This window comes from Poecilia reticulata, linkage group LG3, assembly GCF_000633615.1.
Source record: "Poecilia reticulata strain Guanapo linkage group LG3, Guppy_female_1.0+MT, whole genome shotgun sequence".
NCBI lineage: Eukaryota > Metazoa > Chordata > Actinopteri > Cyprinodontiformes > Poeciliidae > Poecilia > Poecilia reticulata.
In genome coordinates this window covers 5,256,157-5,272,236 of record NC_024333.1, presented here as the reverse complement: position 1 = coordinate 5,272,236, position 16,080 = coordinate 5,256,157, and the positions used below count along the sequence as shown (strand labels likewise).

The 16,080-nt window shown below is 41.3% G+C and overlaps 1 protein-coding gene across 11 annotated transcripts in view; it reads right to left on the bottom strand.

Annotated features, from left to right (window-relative positions):
- akap13 (A-kinase anchoring protein 13) overlaps positions 1-16,080 on the bottom strand; it is a 137,380-nt gene that overhangs the window by 16,163 nt on the left and 105,137 nt on the right. For all 11 annotated transcript variants that reach the window (XM_008404818.1, XM_008404821.1, XM_008404828.1 and 8 more), the window contains 13 exons: positions 14,463-14,505; positions 14,140-14,251; positions 9,970-10,129; positions 8,293-8,360; positions 8,084-8,159; positions 5,874-6,024; positions 5,654-5,763; positions 4,559-4,705; positions 4,068-4,324; positions 3,785-3,910; positions 3,466-3,583; positions 1,345-1,593; positions 1,189-1,265 (listed from right to left, as the gene is read on the bottom strand). In XM_008404818.1, coding sequence (XP_008403040.1) covers positions 1,189-1,265; positions 1,345-1,593; positions 3,466-3,583; positions 3,785-3,910; positions 4,068-4,324; positions 4,559-4,705; positions 5,654-5,763; positions 5,874-6,024; positions 8,084-8,159; positions 8,293-8,360; positions 9,970-10,129; positions 14,140-14,251; positions 14,463-14,505 — 1,694 coding nt within the window. The remainder of the gene's footprint in view (positions 1-1,188; positions 1,266-1,344; positions 1,594-3,465; positions 3,584-3,784; positions 3,911-4,067; positions 4,325-4,558; positions 4,706-5,653; positions 5,764-5,873; positions 6,025-8,083; positions 8,160-8,292; positions 8,361-9,969; positions 10,130-14,139; positions 14,252-14,462; positions 14,506-16,080) is intronic.

Here is a 16,080-nt window from a genome sequence, read left to right as displayed (position 1 = left end):
GATCAGTTCTTGTTTGAGGAAAATGAACATTGTTCTTTTTATTCTATGAACTACTGACAACATGTCTCCAAAATTCCAAGGAAAAATTTAGTATTTATTTGCAGAAAATGAGAAATGGTCAAAATAGTGAAAAAGTTGCAGCACTTTCAGACCTCAAGTAATGCAAAGAAAAAGTTAGAAATAACAATACTAATGTTTTAACTCAGAAATCAATATTTGGTGGAATAACAACGAGGTTTTCAATGGAGTTCAGTGCAGTGGGTTCCTCATTCTTTCCAGAGCTGTCCGTAGGTATATACATAGATATATCTAGATATATAGACGCATAGATTTAATGATGTTGAGTGTTCATTCCAATGCTTAATTTATTACTAAATTAGTTGACAATTATTTGAGTAATTGATTCATCACGATTAATCTGATTAATTGTTTAAGCTCTAGTGTATTGTAAAAAAGTATAAACGCTACGATTTACCACAGCTAACTTTACGAGTTGGTTGTTTAGTAGATAAAAAAAATGTTCTGTTCAAACACAGATGATCAAGTTAGTACTTGCTTTAAAGTCTAAAACTTCAGAGAATTTTCTTCTGTTTGCAGAATCATGTAAAACTTTTTGGTTGCTTAAGTGTGGGAAGACCTCCAGGATTCATTACCTTCACTCTGCGACTCTTATCGACTTTTTAAAACAGCTCCTAATTCTTCAGTCCATACCTGAAACCCTGCTCTACTAACTGCCACTCATTCAGGATGGTTTCCTCTCAGCGCCATCATCACCCCGCCCCACCTGACTCCAGCTCTCCCTAGCTTTACTGACGGATGGGATTATCAGTCTCTGTTTTCATCCCTCTAATGTGCGACAGAAAAGCACGTGCCACGGCACGAAGCTGGGAGTCCTGTAAACATGGGACGAGCCCCAGCTGAAAACCCCGGATGATTTATCGCAGCTGGGTCAGGAGCCCGGAGCCGCATCGACTTTATGAGGTTCAAGCTAGCGTGTGAGCAGGAGGCGGACGCTCCTCTGTTCGCTGGGAGAAACAAACAGGGGTAGCTACTGCTAACAGCAAGAACACGGCATCGAGAAAGTATGACAGCATCTGATGTTTATTACTGGAGGGAGAGCGGGGAGAGGAGGGGGGAAAGAGAGAAAAAGAAAAAAAAAGATGCAAGAAGGCGACAGTAAGAACCTACCATCATGGCAAAGACGTATTTCTGGTCCTTCTCTTGAAGGAAGACCAAAACGTCCGATAGCAGGAGAGCTTGAACGTCTGGAAGACCAACAGGACATAAACCGTTCACATATCTTATTGGTGATGACAAAAAAAAGATGACTGTCTGTATGCTCACCTTTCAGTCTTCCCTGTGTGTTCTTCAGCTGCAGCGCTCCGTCGTGGATCAGCTTCCGCCTCAGCAGGTCCTCCCTGGCGAAGAACTGGCCGCTTTTCAGAATCATGATGGACTTGTTGTCCATGCGGCTGTGGAACTCCTTCAGGCGCCGCTTCTTTTCGTGCTCGTTCACCTTGCTGTCCACGGCGGCAATCACCTCCTTCACCAACCGGATGGCCTCGCTCAGGTCGACGTAGTCCTCGTCCGTGTCTGCGAAGGGGAGGCGGCCAACGTGTTCAGACCCCACTTCAGCTTTTAGTGGAATTTACAGTGATGCATATTTGATGACTAAAAGTGTCATTATTTAAGGATTAATGCAAAGTTGCAATAAAGGTCCATTCAATTTAGCACATTATTCTATAATAATGACACTTTGATGCATCTTTGCATTCATTAAAAATTTCATTATTGACCAAATGTCACTACATGAAAACAGTCATAAGCATTAAAGAAGACTGATTCATGTTTATAACAGTGTCATGTTTACAACAGTGTCATGTCAGTCTTTTGCTCACCCCTTCATAATAAGTGCTACCGAAAATCCCAACATAATTCATTTCAATGTGAAACAATATAAACATGTTCAACTAGTATAAATACTTTTGAAAGCTCCTGGTGTTATCTGCACTTTCACCTTACAGTTTGTGAAGCTGTTATATTTCTGCATAATGAGGAGTAAAAAAAAAAAAATCCAAAGTCAACATTTGCAACATCATGCGCTCTCCTTTGAGCTCATAGCTTTGGACACAATAAGTAACAACTTGACCTATATTTAGCAGATTTTTCTCCTGCTGTTTTTTTTGTACTTGCAGAGGGAAGCAGAGGGAAAAGAAAATAATCTTCGAGGATACTCTGCTGCTTCTTTTCAATATATACAAGAGTTGTCAAAAAAAAAAAAAAAAAAAACGGAGTCTGCTTAAATCACCTTGGGGATTAAAGTCAGAGCTCCACCATCCCACATGGAAGCGTAAAGAGGCTCCAGGGAAGGATTAGAGAGAACGTACACAGTAGGAGGCCGACCGACGAGAACTCGTTTAAATCAGATAGAAATACGGTGTGAAATGTTTCGGCTCTTCAGAGTTCTGCTTGATCCAACACTCGAAAAATGACGAACAAACAACTACTGCCTTTTTCTCCCCTTGCAGAATAAATGGGCTCACATAAATCACATTTACAAAAAAAAAAAAGCACCTTTCTGTTCGTTCCCAAACCAGGTGACGTACTGGTGTACACTAAAAAGACAGGAGTCGTACAAAGTATCTAATAACATTTATGCAATTCAGGCGAAGCTTGTGTCGAGATTAAATATCTATATTAATCATCACAAATATTTAGCATACCTGCTTTGACAAGTCGTATCGACCTATTATTCAATCTTCCTGTAAACAGAATCATTTCTCAACCATCATATCAAAATGAGTTACTCATTTAGAAACAGTGATGGCAGCACCATTGATCATGACAACAACTTAAAAAAATACAATTAAAGAAAAATCCACATCGTGACATAAAAGCAAAAAAAAATGCGAGATCCATCGATCAATTAATCAATTAGATGTGAAAATATGTATCTATTTGGATGAGGCTATTTAGTAAGCTTTGACTTCTTCCTACTCATTTTTAAAACTGGAGATAAAAATGTTGGTTTTATTTTTGTCATTTTCTTCTTAATTATTATTTGTTTTCTTTGACATTTTACTTGCTCCACATTTAAATTTTTCAGGTCTGATCAGTGGCTGGCAAATTAAATACTGAAAGTGTTGATGTCCATTTCATTACATGTATTAAAACTGAGAACTGTAGCCATCTTTGTGCTGTCAACCAACAGTGTCTATGCTAACGCATACAAATTTGACAAAAATTAGCAATGCTTACGCTTTGATAAATTAAACATTTTCTGAAGTTCTACCTCTTTTAAATCTGTTTTTAAAATCTTTTAAGTGTTTTGATCTAAATCTCTCAGGAGGATCGTTGATCAGTGCATCTCTATATTTAAATCGATGACTTTAGATCTTCCTGCTGTTTCACACACCAGTAAGAAATAACGTAACGAAGGTTAAATGAGGCTGACATGTGACCCACCTTTAGTGTGCGACAGCATTCTCTGGATCAGCACAGGGTACTTTGTGATCCGCTGGGTCACCAGCAGGATGCATTCTGGGATATCAAGCCTCCGCACAGTGTTGCTACTTCTCTTTTTCTGGGAGAAAACAAAGAACAAGAGGTGCTTTTAGAGAAGCGCGTCCACACAACTAGTGACAGGGCTTCACAAAAACAACAGAGACGGAGAGAGAAAGGCTGCAGATTAGCAGAGAGGTTCAAATGAAACACATCGTCAGCCTGAAGACGTGAAGAGAAACAACTGCTGTGTATAACGTGTGAATAAAACTCTCATTCTCACTTTGATAAAGGTTTTAAAGTTTTTGTTCTTGTTCATAAGGTCCTTGTAGACGTTGACGGCTTCGTTGTGGCGGCTGCAGAATTTCCCGTAAACCCTCTTCATACTTTCGCCGTTGGATTCCGAGAACTAAGAGCAGAGAGGGGATAAAAAATTGTATATGCAAAAACTCACAGTGACATGGAAAATAATAACAAAAAAAAAAAGAAAAGAAAAAAGGAATTGAAGCTTTAAAACTTTCATTCAAGTCAGAGCAAAATGAGGTGTAAACCGTGGCTGCTCTGACCTGGCTGACCAGAATGTCTCCTATCCTGCTGATGACAAAGCCGCCCTCCGAACCTCCCCCCTCCAGCTGGCTCTCCTTCTTTCGGTCCAGGAGGCGCTGGAGGAGCTGTGAGTGGAGGTCCAGGAGGTCATCCAGTGCCGGAAACATCTTCTCCACCGCGTGCTGGTCCAGCGGCACCTCCTTCTGCAGGCCTTTGCTGTACACCTCCGACATGATGCGCAACGTCCGGATGTGATGCATCTCGGTCTGCATCAGTTCTGCGCAAAGTAAAACGAGACATTCTTAATGAAGGAGCCTCCGCAGACCTACAGGCGTATGCAAACTGCAAACTGTACCACTAGATTACTACAACAGAGTTGTAATTTCAATTGTACAGTGTGAATAAAATGCTTTTCAAAAAACATTCAGTTTGGAATGACAGTCGTGTCATGGACAGTCCAACAGCACTGTTTAAAAAATCCCAGAAGAATCCCTGATGTGTTTTGTCATACCGTAGATGACGTCTTGTCTCTTGACCAGCTCTTTGTTCTGCTGCTGCAGGTACTGCTGCTCCACACACAGACTCCACGAGTCTGCTTCGAACTCTTTGGCGTTCGCCTCAAACTCCCCAAGGAGCTGCGCGTCCATCATCTCCGTCCCTGAACAAGGAGCACAGCTTCCATTCACGACATTCCCTCTCACTTCTTCTACTGATCGCTAACAAGACTAAAGTTTAAGTTATTCACACGTAATAATATTTTCTTCCGTTTAAGTCATTATAAAACAAAAACAAAAAGAAAAAACATTAACATTACTGTATTTTATGTGACAAATTCTAACATTGTCTCCTGATAAAATGCAAATATACTAGAAGTATCTTATAAAAAAACACAGTGATGGTCTCAATTCTGCAGATATTATCCAAACTAAAGAGCTTCAGGACGTTCAGGGCAAAGAAAAGGGGAACCCCTAGTCTTAACCACCTCCACCCACCCCCGGCTCTTGGTACTTAATTCATGTGGTGGTTAAAGTGTGCCACAGATAAATGGGACACTCCTTTTAAGAAAAAGTTCATGCTGATCTCTACAACGTAAATAAATGTGACCTGTCTCGTTAACAGATAACTGTGTTAAGTCATTATAAATAAAGTGGGACAAAATACAAACCTAAATACACACTAGTGAGAAAGAAATCAACTTAATGTATCTAAACTCGGTTTTTAGATTTTTTATCATTCATTGATTGCACATAAACTAGCAAAGAAATGTGCCATTGGGTGCATCGTGATCCAGATATAATTACTGTATTTTGCGGACTGTACGGCGCTCCAGATAAGTTGCTTTAGTGAAAAAAAGTGACAAAAAGACGAAGAAAAATAAATGCATGTAAATCACTTCTGACTGCGAGATGTAAAACTAGACAAACTATGAAAAAAAGTGCGACTTCATAGTCCGTAAAATACGGTAATTTGAAATACAGTTCAAACATTCAGCACCCCTCGCCCGAATCTGGTTTATGTCAAAATGTTGGGCTTAATTGGGTTTGTTTATTTCAGAAAGATTAGAAAGGGAGAGAAAAAGGGTGTGTGTGTGCATGTGTGTGTTGACCTTCATCAGTGAGCGACTCCATGGATTCTGTGACCTGGTTGGTTCTGTTGAGTGAGTCTGTGGACTGAGAAAGGTAGCGCAGGCCTTTGATGGGCATGTCATCAAATGGGCTGAAAGGGAAAATTATCAAAGGTTAGAAAAAACAAAAACAAAAAGTAGATCTGCATCATCATTCTGCCTAAATGTGAATATTTCCTTCAGACGACGGACAGCGGCTCACCCTGCGATGTTGCTAATCGAGAGGCTCTTTGACAGATTGTTTCCAGGGAACGTCATGATGCTGGTGTGTCTCCGTGATCCTGGCATCATCAGGGGAAGATTGTCTTCAGGGATCAAGATGGCTGACCTGGGACGGTCCCTTGTCCCACCAGCTGGAGGACAAACCGTCACAATCACAGTCAGACCCTGAAAAAACTGAAACAGCGTCTAACACGTCTAATTCTTTACCTGACGCGGCTTTATAAAAATCGGGCTAAAACTCATCGTTCACATCTTACTGCATCTTTGATCAGCGACGCTTTGTTTTTATAACGTGCATGCAGAAAGCACACTTCCTACTGTTGCAACGTTGCAGCTCATAGCTGTTAGGAAAAAAGGCAACCAACACACACACAAAAAAATCTCAACATTTTCGGTTAAGAGGTTCAAGAAGCGTGGGCGGTGACTCAGCCAATGCTGTTTACAAAGGAAGTAAACACACTCCTGTAAAATATCACTTTGCCGTCTAATGAGTCAACATAGTCCATCTTTAAACAAACTGCCTTGTTTAAAAGCCTACAGGTCAAGCATGTTCTTATTCTTAAGCAGCAATTCAGCACAAAATATATTCTGTTGTAACGAATTAATTAGAATACTAGTGACACGTCCATTTATTTCAGTAATTTTGTGCCTAAGTGAAACACTTGATATTCAATTCGTCTGATTTTAAAACATCCCAAAGGGAAATTAAATGTCGTCGTAACTCGTACCATCCGAGAATCTACAGAGAGTCGCTGTGGATGGTGATGCTGTGGGCAGGAAGGATCTCCGGTAGCAGTCAGTCTTGCAACGATTCTGAGGAAGCCTCTGACTAAAGACTTTTATTTGCTGTGTGGGACAGAGATGGTTTGAACTTCCTCCTTCTCTCTCTGCATCCATGAGGCCTGCCTTTTCAACTGCTTGGGGATTTGGGGTCAAAGTTCAGGTATTATGTGAGCTTTTTAGATGCTAATCAGCTGATCCCAGTTGGGAAAACAATACTTGGCTGCCATGGTTACACATCATAATTGTCTGAAAGTTAAATCAGACCAACAAAAATAGATCAATTTCTATACTGAAATGTAGACCTAATGAAGAATGTGTTTACTATCTCTCTAAATGTTATTTTCAAAAGGTACATTTAATCTGTTGAATGAGTCGTGTTTGCAGCTAAATTCTAATATATTGGGTAAAACTGTATATCATCAAGTTTGACTCAGATTTAGCAATTTTGCAAAGAACTGACACAAATTTCAGCCAAGATGTGCAAAGGAGACATAAACGTATCTGAAAAGACATAAGGTGCTGGTCCTACTGGTCCTATTGACTTGTTGTATCAGAACAAACAAGCAAACTTTTCTGACTTTCTTTTTCTGCATGAAAATATTTTAAAAGCAATTATTTTTCTTCTACTTCACAAATCTGCATTACTTTGTGCTGACAGAAAATCCCAATAAAATACACAGAAGTTTGAGGTTGTAATGTGACAAAATATCAACAACTATTTCAGACTTTTGATGCCATAAAGTGTGGACAGAATATTGAGAGCTGAAGTTCAGAAGCCTCAGCTGATCTGCATTGTGTGGCTCATCTCTGCGTTTTCAACCTCACACTGCAACACAACAAAGTCCAACAGCAAACCTTTGCCTCACTTATTTCAATATTTCAAGTCATAAAAAGACATGGATAATCAATAAAAACAAAACAAAAAAAATTAATTATTACATGGTTGTAATCTTAGGAACAGGTGTATCATTGTTGAAATAATAAAGCATAGAAGAAATATCTGATTAGATTTTGTTTTACATTTTTGCACAAATACTTTGATATTTACTATTTTTTTTCAGGTGGGAGTTTTATATCCATGGTGCCCATTTATAATGCTGATGCATAAGAAAACATACATTCAATATAGCAAAAATGAATGTGAAAGAAAAATCAGAAGAAAAAATTTCCCAGAAATGTGTGCAAAGCTCATATCCTGCTTTTGTGGAAGTCTATCAGAAACATCCGAAGCGCAGTGCAAACAAAAGAGCTAAATGAAAGTGCTAAAGCTCACTTCTGCTATTACGTTATTTCCCTTTATTAGAAACGTATAGGATTCTCCGCCAACTTTGCACTGTGCAAAAAAAAAGAAACCCATAACTGACGGCGATGATTATTCATTCAAGTCCAGTTTAGTTTGACACTCACCTTTGTTCCTCATTGTGACGCCAGGAACAGAGCACGGAGCGCTGGAATCTGGCACTGTAAACTGCTGTTTGGGCAACTAAACAGAGAAACGGGGGATAAAAGCATGGAAACGAAAGGGAAAAAGAAGAAAAAAAATCGATTTTGGCTGCAGGACAACAGAACGCTATAGGGTCAGTGGAGGAGAACCGGCAGGGAAAAAAAAGTTTTACCTTCATCTTCACGTTGGCACAAACAGACATGCTGTCCCTGCAGCCCTTGTGGACGGATGCATTACAGTCTGGAAAGAAAAGCAACATAGTGAGCTTGGCGATGGTGCGTGTGTGTAGGGAGGAGGGGGGGGAAATGGGAGCAAGAAATTCTGACTGGTTTTCACAGTCAGCCAGGAAACTCCACCAGCCCGCTAATGAAAGCCAGACTGGAGCGGTGTGTGTGATGCAACTGAGGGGCAATACTGCTCTTGGAAAAAGAAAAAAAAAAAGGATAGGCTTTGACGCACACACATGTATACTACACTGCATGGGAAAATCTCAATTATGTAAACATTCCCATATCCATCATTTAGTCACAAAAGTCATAATTCATGGCTGCTAAAATAAGCCCTGCCAGCGTAACCTGATCCAGTTCAGTCACTTTTGCCTGTGTTTTTTGGGGAACTCGTGCTTCTGATTGGTCTGCCAGTCCCGCTAATTTTCACACCGAAGCGTTTCCACTGAAGACTTCATCAGAGGTGTTGCGCAACTTAACCCACCCCCCTCACCCCCCTGCAGGAGCGTCGTCATCCTCGCAGGGGCGCGTGCAACGTTTCCGCTCTTAGGATTACATCAGTAAACAAATGCTCTCACTGAGGGTGAGAAGATAATAAAGACGTGTAAGTAAAAGAAAGGCAACGACGCCATCGGTGGCTGGTTTTTGATTGCTCCTTTTCTAACTTACATTATTGGGTGTTTTCTTGTTTTTTTATGTGGACGTCTAAGTAGATCCAGAAAACAGGAGACAAAGAAACACTGTATTTGTCTGCTGGATGGAAACCAGCCAGACATCTGCGAGTATAAACCTCCTAAAAAAAATCCGCCTCACAAGGCTCTGCAGCAGACTGCATGCAAAACAAAAAGGGCTGTTTCTTGTCAGCCGAGTATCTGAGACAGAATGTGACCATTCAGAAGATGGCTGTAATCCATCGCAGAGCTCGTTTCTCCTTTTGAGCTTTTTTGCTTTCCCTCCCCCCTGCCCCCATCCCACTTGTGCAATAAGCTACATCCTCTTCTGGTTCTCCAGTGAAAAGCAAAATTAAAAATGGCTTTGTTTTCTGTGCCGACACCCTGATGGGACCGGTTCTGAAGTAGTCCTCCAGGAGACGAGTGTGCAGCTACAGCAGCGATTTGGCCAAGCACAACAATGAGATGCAAGAAGGATGCTAAGAATGACCACCGTAAGACAAATGGAGCAACATGTTACGCTGATGATAGTTTTGTCCAGCGATACGAACACAGATGGCAATAGCGTCGTTATATCAGTCGTTTGGCGTTGTGGACAGGATTTAACGATGAGGACCGGGTCACTGTACGGCTGGTTTTTTCTACTGCACATTTAATGACGATACAGTGCAGATAGCTAAGTAGAGGGCAACAGCAACTAACTAGTTGAACTGAAGCACTATCAGTTGAAACAAAAATCAGTTTTGTTTCAACTGATTTTTGAAACAAAACTCAGTTGCGGACTGGGAATAGTGGGACTTCTTAGTGTTGAAACAGTTAATTCAGAAAATAGAATCGGATTCCTGAACAGATCAAAGATTTGCAGCAATAAACAGCACAAGGCTGACATCACAAAAAAACAAAAAACATCACGTCATTAAATCAGCAAAACAGACAGAAAAAGGTACTTACATGTACAACAGAATGCCTCTTTTCCATTAAAAGCTTTATTGCACAGGGAGCACTGGAGGGACTGGTTCGAGCTGACAGGCGTGAAAATGTGTCCATTCACGGCCTTCTTGTCCTTCTCCTTGCTTTCTTTGTCTTTGTCCCTTTTGTCTCTGTCTTTTTCCTGAGGGAGAAAAGTTGCTGGAGTTAACTTGACTCATCTCTGACTTCGCTTCCACAATTAACTGGGAACACTTTCACCGGCAAATTGGAAATTTGAGGGAAGAGTGAGACTCCAAGTGAAGACCTGGTTGCGCCCGGAGAGGACTCGCGCGCCAGACGCTGACAAAATGTTTCACTGGTCGGCCGGTGGCTTATGTTAAATTTCAATCTAAACCCCACGGAGCAACATGATTACTCTGATGTGCTTCCCAGCAGGGGGAGAGGCTGGTAGAGAGGGAGAATGGATATTAAGTGATGCAATTTTTATGCAGTCAACAAAGTGTCTTATTAAAGAACTTTTAAAATAGCTTTTTTTTGTAAATTGCTTCTATACGTGTCAGTGTTTAATATCTAGGAAATGTAAATACGCTGCACACAACTATGACTACTGTTATAGACAATTACATTTTTTTTTTTACTTGGTCATCATTTAGGGTTAGATAAATAATTGAAAAGTCATATTTATAGGTCTTTGCAAAAGTACTCGCACATTTTCACGTTTTGTCATGATATAGCTGCTAAAAGTGGCTCAAAATTTTAAAGAGGAAGAAAAATCAATTCCAATAAACATCTGTACAGTGCACTGGTCCATTCAGAGCTGCAAGTCCAATGGGCTGTGTCGTCTGCAGTGGGTCTGTCACAATAAGCAATAAATCAATTAATCGCATGACAAATTAAAATGAGCTCACTAATTTCCATTTGCGTGATTGATCTTTTTCTTCTTCTCTTTTCTCCCTTTCTACCAAAAACTGAATATAAAACGTCTTGAGTCTGGTGACGTGATCTTAACGAGCTGTTATTTTGAAGGACAATTTTATCTACATGTGTTGTTTCTGTTGTTTTGCTTATTTATTTTGAATATTTAAAATTTCTTCTTATATGCTAATTAGAAATGAAAGTTTATTGATCATTGAGAAAGCCATCACCATCATGTTACTTGAAAATGGTCTCAAAAACAACGATGTCATGGTTTATCGCAATAACTTCCGGGACAATTCATCGTCCAGCAAATTCTGTTACGGTGGCAGGCCTAGAGATGATCACAAAATGCTACCAAAACAAAACAAAAAAAATCTAACAAAAAGTGAAAGAGTGAACAAGGAGGAGACAGATCCAGAGGATTCGAGGAGCTTTGATGTAGCCTCCCAGACGTCTCTGACCTTCTCCACAACAGGGTCGCCTCTTTCTGCTGCTCCCCTCCTCTAATGGACAAGCTCATCCTCAAGCAGCCCCATTCACACACACACACACCAAAACTGAATCACAATCCCATAAAGTGATGTAGAAAAGAACAGAGCCTTCATTCTTTTGGATTTGCATCAGAGCCTCCACCCAAACCCAGAGGAAATGGGGAAAATGGAGTTTTCCAGCTTGTTTTTAATGGGCCAGCCCTGAGGCCTCTCTCTCGGTTTGCGAGGACCACAGAGCTCCGACGTAGCTGGGCTCACTTTCGCTCGGTTTTTAAAGATGCCAGAGAGGCTAAATGAGCCACGGTGTGTTTCAGAGCCGTTGCAACACAACTGCATTGAAGTCTCACTTCCTGCAACAACAACTGTCAGATTGGAACTAAAACGATCTCACAGATTTCCATGACTTCCAAAAACGGTAGCTTTAAATCATTTGGAAACCCCTTTTTGATGAGAAAATCCACACAAAAAAAAATCTATTTGCTGAAGCAGAGAAATCTAATAAAAAAAGAGGGAATGCGAGAAGTTTTTGGCTACAAGAAACCTCCTCAAGATGCATAACAGCCTGTGACGTCTACAGCACAGATTGAAAACAAAGAGACATTCTAGTGTAAGAAAGTCTAACAGACTATGACTTCACTGGAAAATAAAGAAGAAAAGACAAGCCGCCACAGAACAGAACTCTTTAAACATGATCTTCTGACAGCCACTAAACTTTCTCTCTCTCTCTCTTTTTTTTTTAACTGCAATATGACTGGAAAAACAGAGCGGTTCTCTCAGCCTACCTCCAGGCAACCTTTCCTTCTCAGCGAGAAGCCGCGGCTCCCCGAGAACCTCCCGTACAACATCCCTGGTCTGCGGCCCAAGGGGCACGGTCTACAGCCGGCAGAGCCGAGGCTCCATCAGGAACTTGGGCAAAGAGGAAGTGACTGCCGCGCAGCAGGAGATGCTATTTCTGCAAAACAAGCCGTCGGTGCGGAGCAGACGCTGTTGCAGACTGCAGCGACTACATCCTCTTCCACCAACGTTCTCACTTTCGGTGTTCGTGCAGAAGAGCAGAGAGAGGTTCTAAGGGTTTTATACCTGGTAAAGACTGACCGCAACTGAACCAGAGGAGAATGGTTGACATAGCAACAACAGGGTTTGGCAGAATCATCACAATAATCGTCACAACAGCACCGAGTTGAAACGGAATTAAAGCACAATTTTGGTTTGTGGATGATTTGTTTTCATCCCAGCCACAGGCTGAGGCGGCACCTTTTGGGGTCCTGTCACTTTAACAGCAAAATGCAATTGAGAGGTTGGAAAACATTACAGCAAGTTTTTGTCTTCCTGTTTTACTTCCTGTTCACCCGTAGGCGTCTCGGTGCATGGGGGGCGAGCGGCTTTACAGAAACATGGAGGCAGCGATTGCTAAAAACTGCCTGGTTTTATTTTTTCCACAACAGGAACACCAATCTGGACGGAATTCATTCGAATGCCACATCCAAACCCGCGGGTGACGTCAGCGCCACCGAGATACGGGTGACAGGAATCATGTGGGTTAGAATTATTTATAATTGAATCGTTTTCAAATGTGTGCATTGTAAGAGGCAGGAAACCCCACTTCCTGTTGAGGATATGAACTCTTTGCTGATAATTTTCGGTCTGTGTAACAAGGACACACCATGAGGTCATCCATGGTTTGTCATCTCCTATGTGATTCAATGAGAGCCGTGTGAGAAATGATGAGAGAAACAGGACAAATATAACAAAACGTATTTGATCCCCTCCCACCCCCCCAAAAAATAAGATTACTGATTAGAAAATATTAAAATGTGTCAATAAAAATGTTGAATTCCTCAAAAACATTCCACAGTTTAAAGAGTCTAAAATGAAACTAACAATTCTTTATGATGGCTTCTTTAAAGCAAACTATTATTTATCTAAAATGGTTTTTATATCACAGAAAAAGTTAGTTTGCTGTGAAACATTCCCAAAATCTTAATTTTTTTTCTGTGATGTTTACAATTTCCAGATTTAATGAATTATTTTCTGTTTTCTAAATAGACCAAAACAAAGTACTGCATATTTGTGAAGTGAAAGGGAATGGTTATCAACTTTGTTTTTTGCTGTTTTAGTTTGTTACAAATAAAAATCTGAAAAGTGTGACAAGAAAATGTATTCAATCCTCTGGGGTCAAAGAATTTTTATACATCTTTGTACATCTGCGGAGACAGAAGCTGACAAGTTGTGTCCTACTTTGTGTCTTTCCATCACATAAAATCCCAATAAAATACAGTTCAGTTTATGACTGTGGTGTGACTACAATGTTACTCATCACACCTTGGAAAGTTATTTCTCCCCAAGGCAAAGAAAGGTAACCCAGAGCTCTTCTCCATTCAGAGACTCGTATATTTGGGACCACAAAATGAATAGTGAACTCCAAAAGCAGCGCCTGCTGGGGAAGTGTGAACAGGAGGAAGTTACAAGCCCTGAAGCGCGACACGTAACCACCAGCTGTTCAGAAGAGGAAGCAGATCCCTGGGTGAATGTGGACGCACCGCAGCGGAGCCCGAAAAGCAACCTGCCGCTCCCTCGCTCTTTGCTTAAAATGGATGTTTGTGTGAAGAGGTGGCTACGGTCTACCCAAACACACACACACGCACGCACACGCCCACACACACACACACACACGCACACGCACGCACGCACGCACGCACGCACGCACGCACGCACGCACGCACGCACGCACGCACACTGAAAATAGGTCCTCCACATGTGGCGAGGCGGTCATTTTGCTTACCCGTGTCTTTTTGTACATCTTGTTCTTGAGGTAGCTGAAGGTCCGGCTGACTTTGGTCGTGTTCCTGCCCTCCGTGTCGCTCCGCAGAGGCCCCGGCTCTTCCTCCGATATACTGAAACGCAGGTCAGCGTTACTTTGCAGCCTGCGCGATATGCTGGCTCACACATTCACTCAAGACGCGTCTTTACAACGCCATAAAGGTCCAGCCGGCCGCTTCTCCTTGGCTCCTCTTTACGGGAACCATAAAGGCCGTCGTGGGTGTAGACAAAAAATAAAAAAATAAAACCTAAAGAAGGATTTGTTCATAATGTGTGTGAACTGACCTGTAAGCTACCGACCCAGAGGGGTTGGAAAACAATCTCACGCCTGTAAGGAGAGAAGACAGGAAGTGAGGAGCAGAACTTTTTTATTCATTATTTGAAATCATTTTTTTTTTTTTTGTTATGTCAGGTAAAACGATGAGCAGGACAGAGCAGGATTGACCTTTCGCTGAGTATACTGGCTCACTAGTAAAACATTTTATATTCACTGGAGCTGAAGGTTGTCGGGTCAAGTCCTGGCTGCGAGGATTTGGCCGGGACACGGACTGAGCTATTTCTAATGCTTGAAAGTGAGCTGCTTAGCCCTGAGGATCCCCTGCAGAGCGAGGGCAATGCGCTAATGGAGAGGCCGAGGCCGAGAGCTCCAGGCAGTCTGCCTTTCAGTTCAGCGACACTCGGTCCCAAAGGGCCGTCGGCTCCAAAAAGTCTCCGGCTGCTCGGAAGAGGAGCGGCTTCAAAACTACATTCGAAACACTTTAAATATTGAAGATTCATTGTTGACGGTTCAGATTGTCACACAGGGTTCTAGCCATCTGCAGTTTTACTAAATTTGTTGGCGCTGTTAAAAACTTGCAAACGGTCTGGAAAAATGTCCACTTTTTATTGTAGTGGTGTAATTTCACAAACTTTTCATTTGACATTTATTCAATGTTGTGAAAAAAAAACATGTTAAGAATTAACATCTGAAAAGCTGTTGTTATTTTGCATTAACCAATTTTTGCTCCCATCTTCTATTAAGATTACACAATTTAACATTTCAGAAAAATAAATCTGCTTAATAAAACAACGTATGTCATGTATGCCAATATATATATGTCTGTATCTGAAGAAATCCATATGATTGCAAACGGCTTCAAGTCAATTATTCCAGTCATTTTTAAATGAGGAACATTCAGCTTCTCTCAAAAATAATCATTCTTCTCAGTTTTGTGCAGCGCATGAAGGCCCGCAAAGGATAATGTAAGCAAAATGAAACGTAAAACAGCAACAGAAAGAGAGTAGAGGAGAGAGATGAAGGTTTGGTCTGAAGAAGACAGGCCCACATGTATCCTCAGATAACCTGCAACACCTCTGACGGTGCTTTCCCTCTTTTATCTCGTGATATTGCTCGTTTCTTTTTTTTTTTTTCCTCAGAAAATAGATGACACCAAAGGCCAATTCACGGAAAGGTCATGCTGCCACTGTCTGCATGTGACAGAAGTAGCCGAGGTCCAATTCAACACGGCCAAACAGAATTTATCAGCAGAATGAATTCAGCACACACTGCACAAAAGGAGTAGGTTTGCTTTTCTTCCTCCTCCCATCAAGGATCGATCAGTCGATTTATATGAGTAGTAATTAGTATTCTCCTTTTGACTGATGATTGGTGCTGTGGCTCAATCAGCCGCCATGTTGCCTTCAGGATTATTTTAGAGGAGCCAACCCTACACTGGACAGGAAAATGATGAAAACCCAGACTGAACTAATTTTTATATTAAAATTGTTTGTTTTTTTCAGCCTCTCTTAATGCCAGACGGTTTTACGACTCCTTTGGAGAGGAGAAGCCTCCCTCACTCTACACCTGCACAGGTGGGAACAGCAGTTTTAATCATGGTTCATTACACTCGGGTGTAGCTAGAGT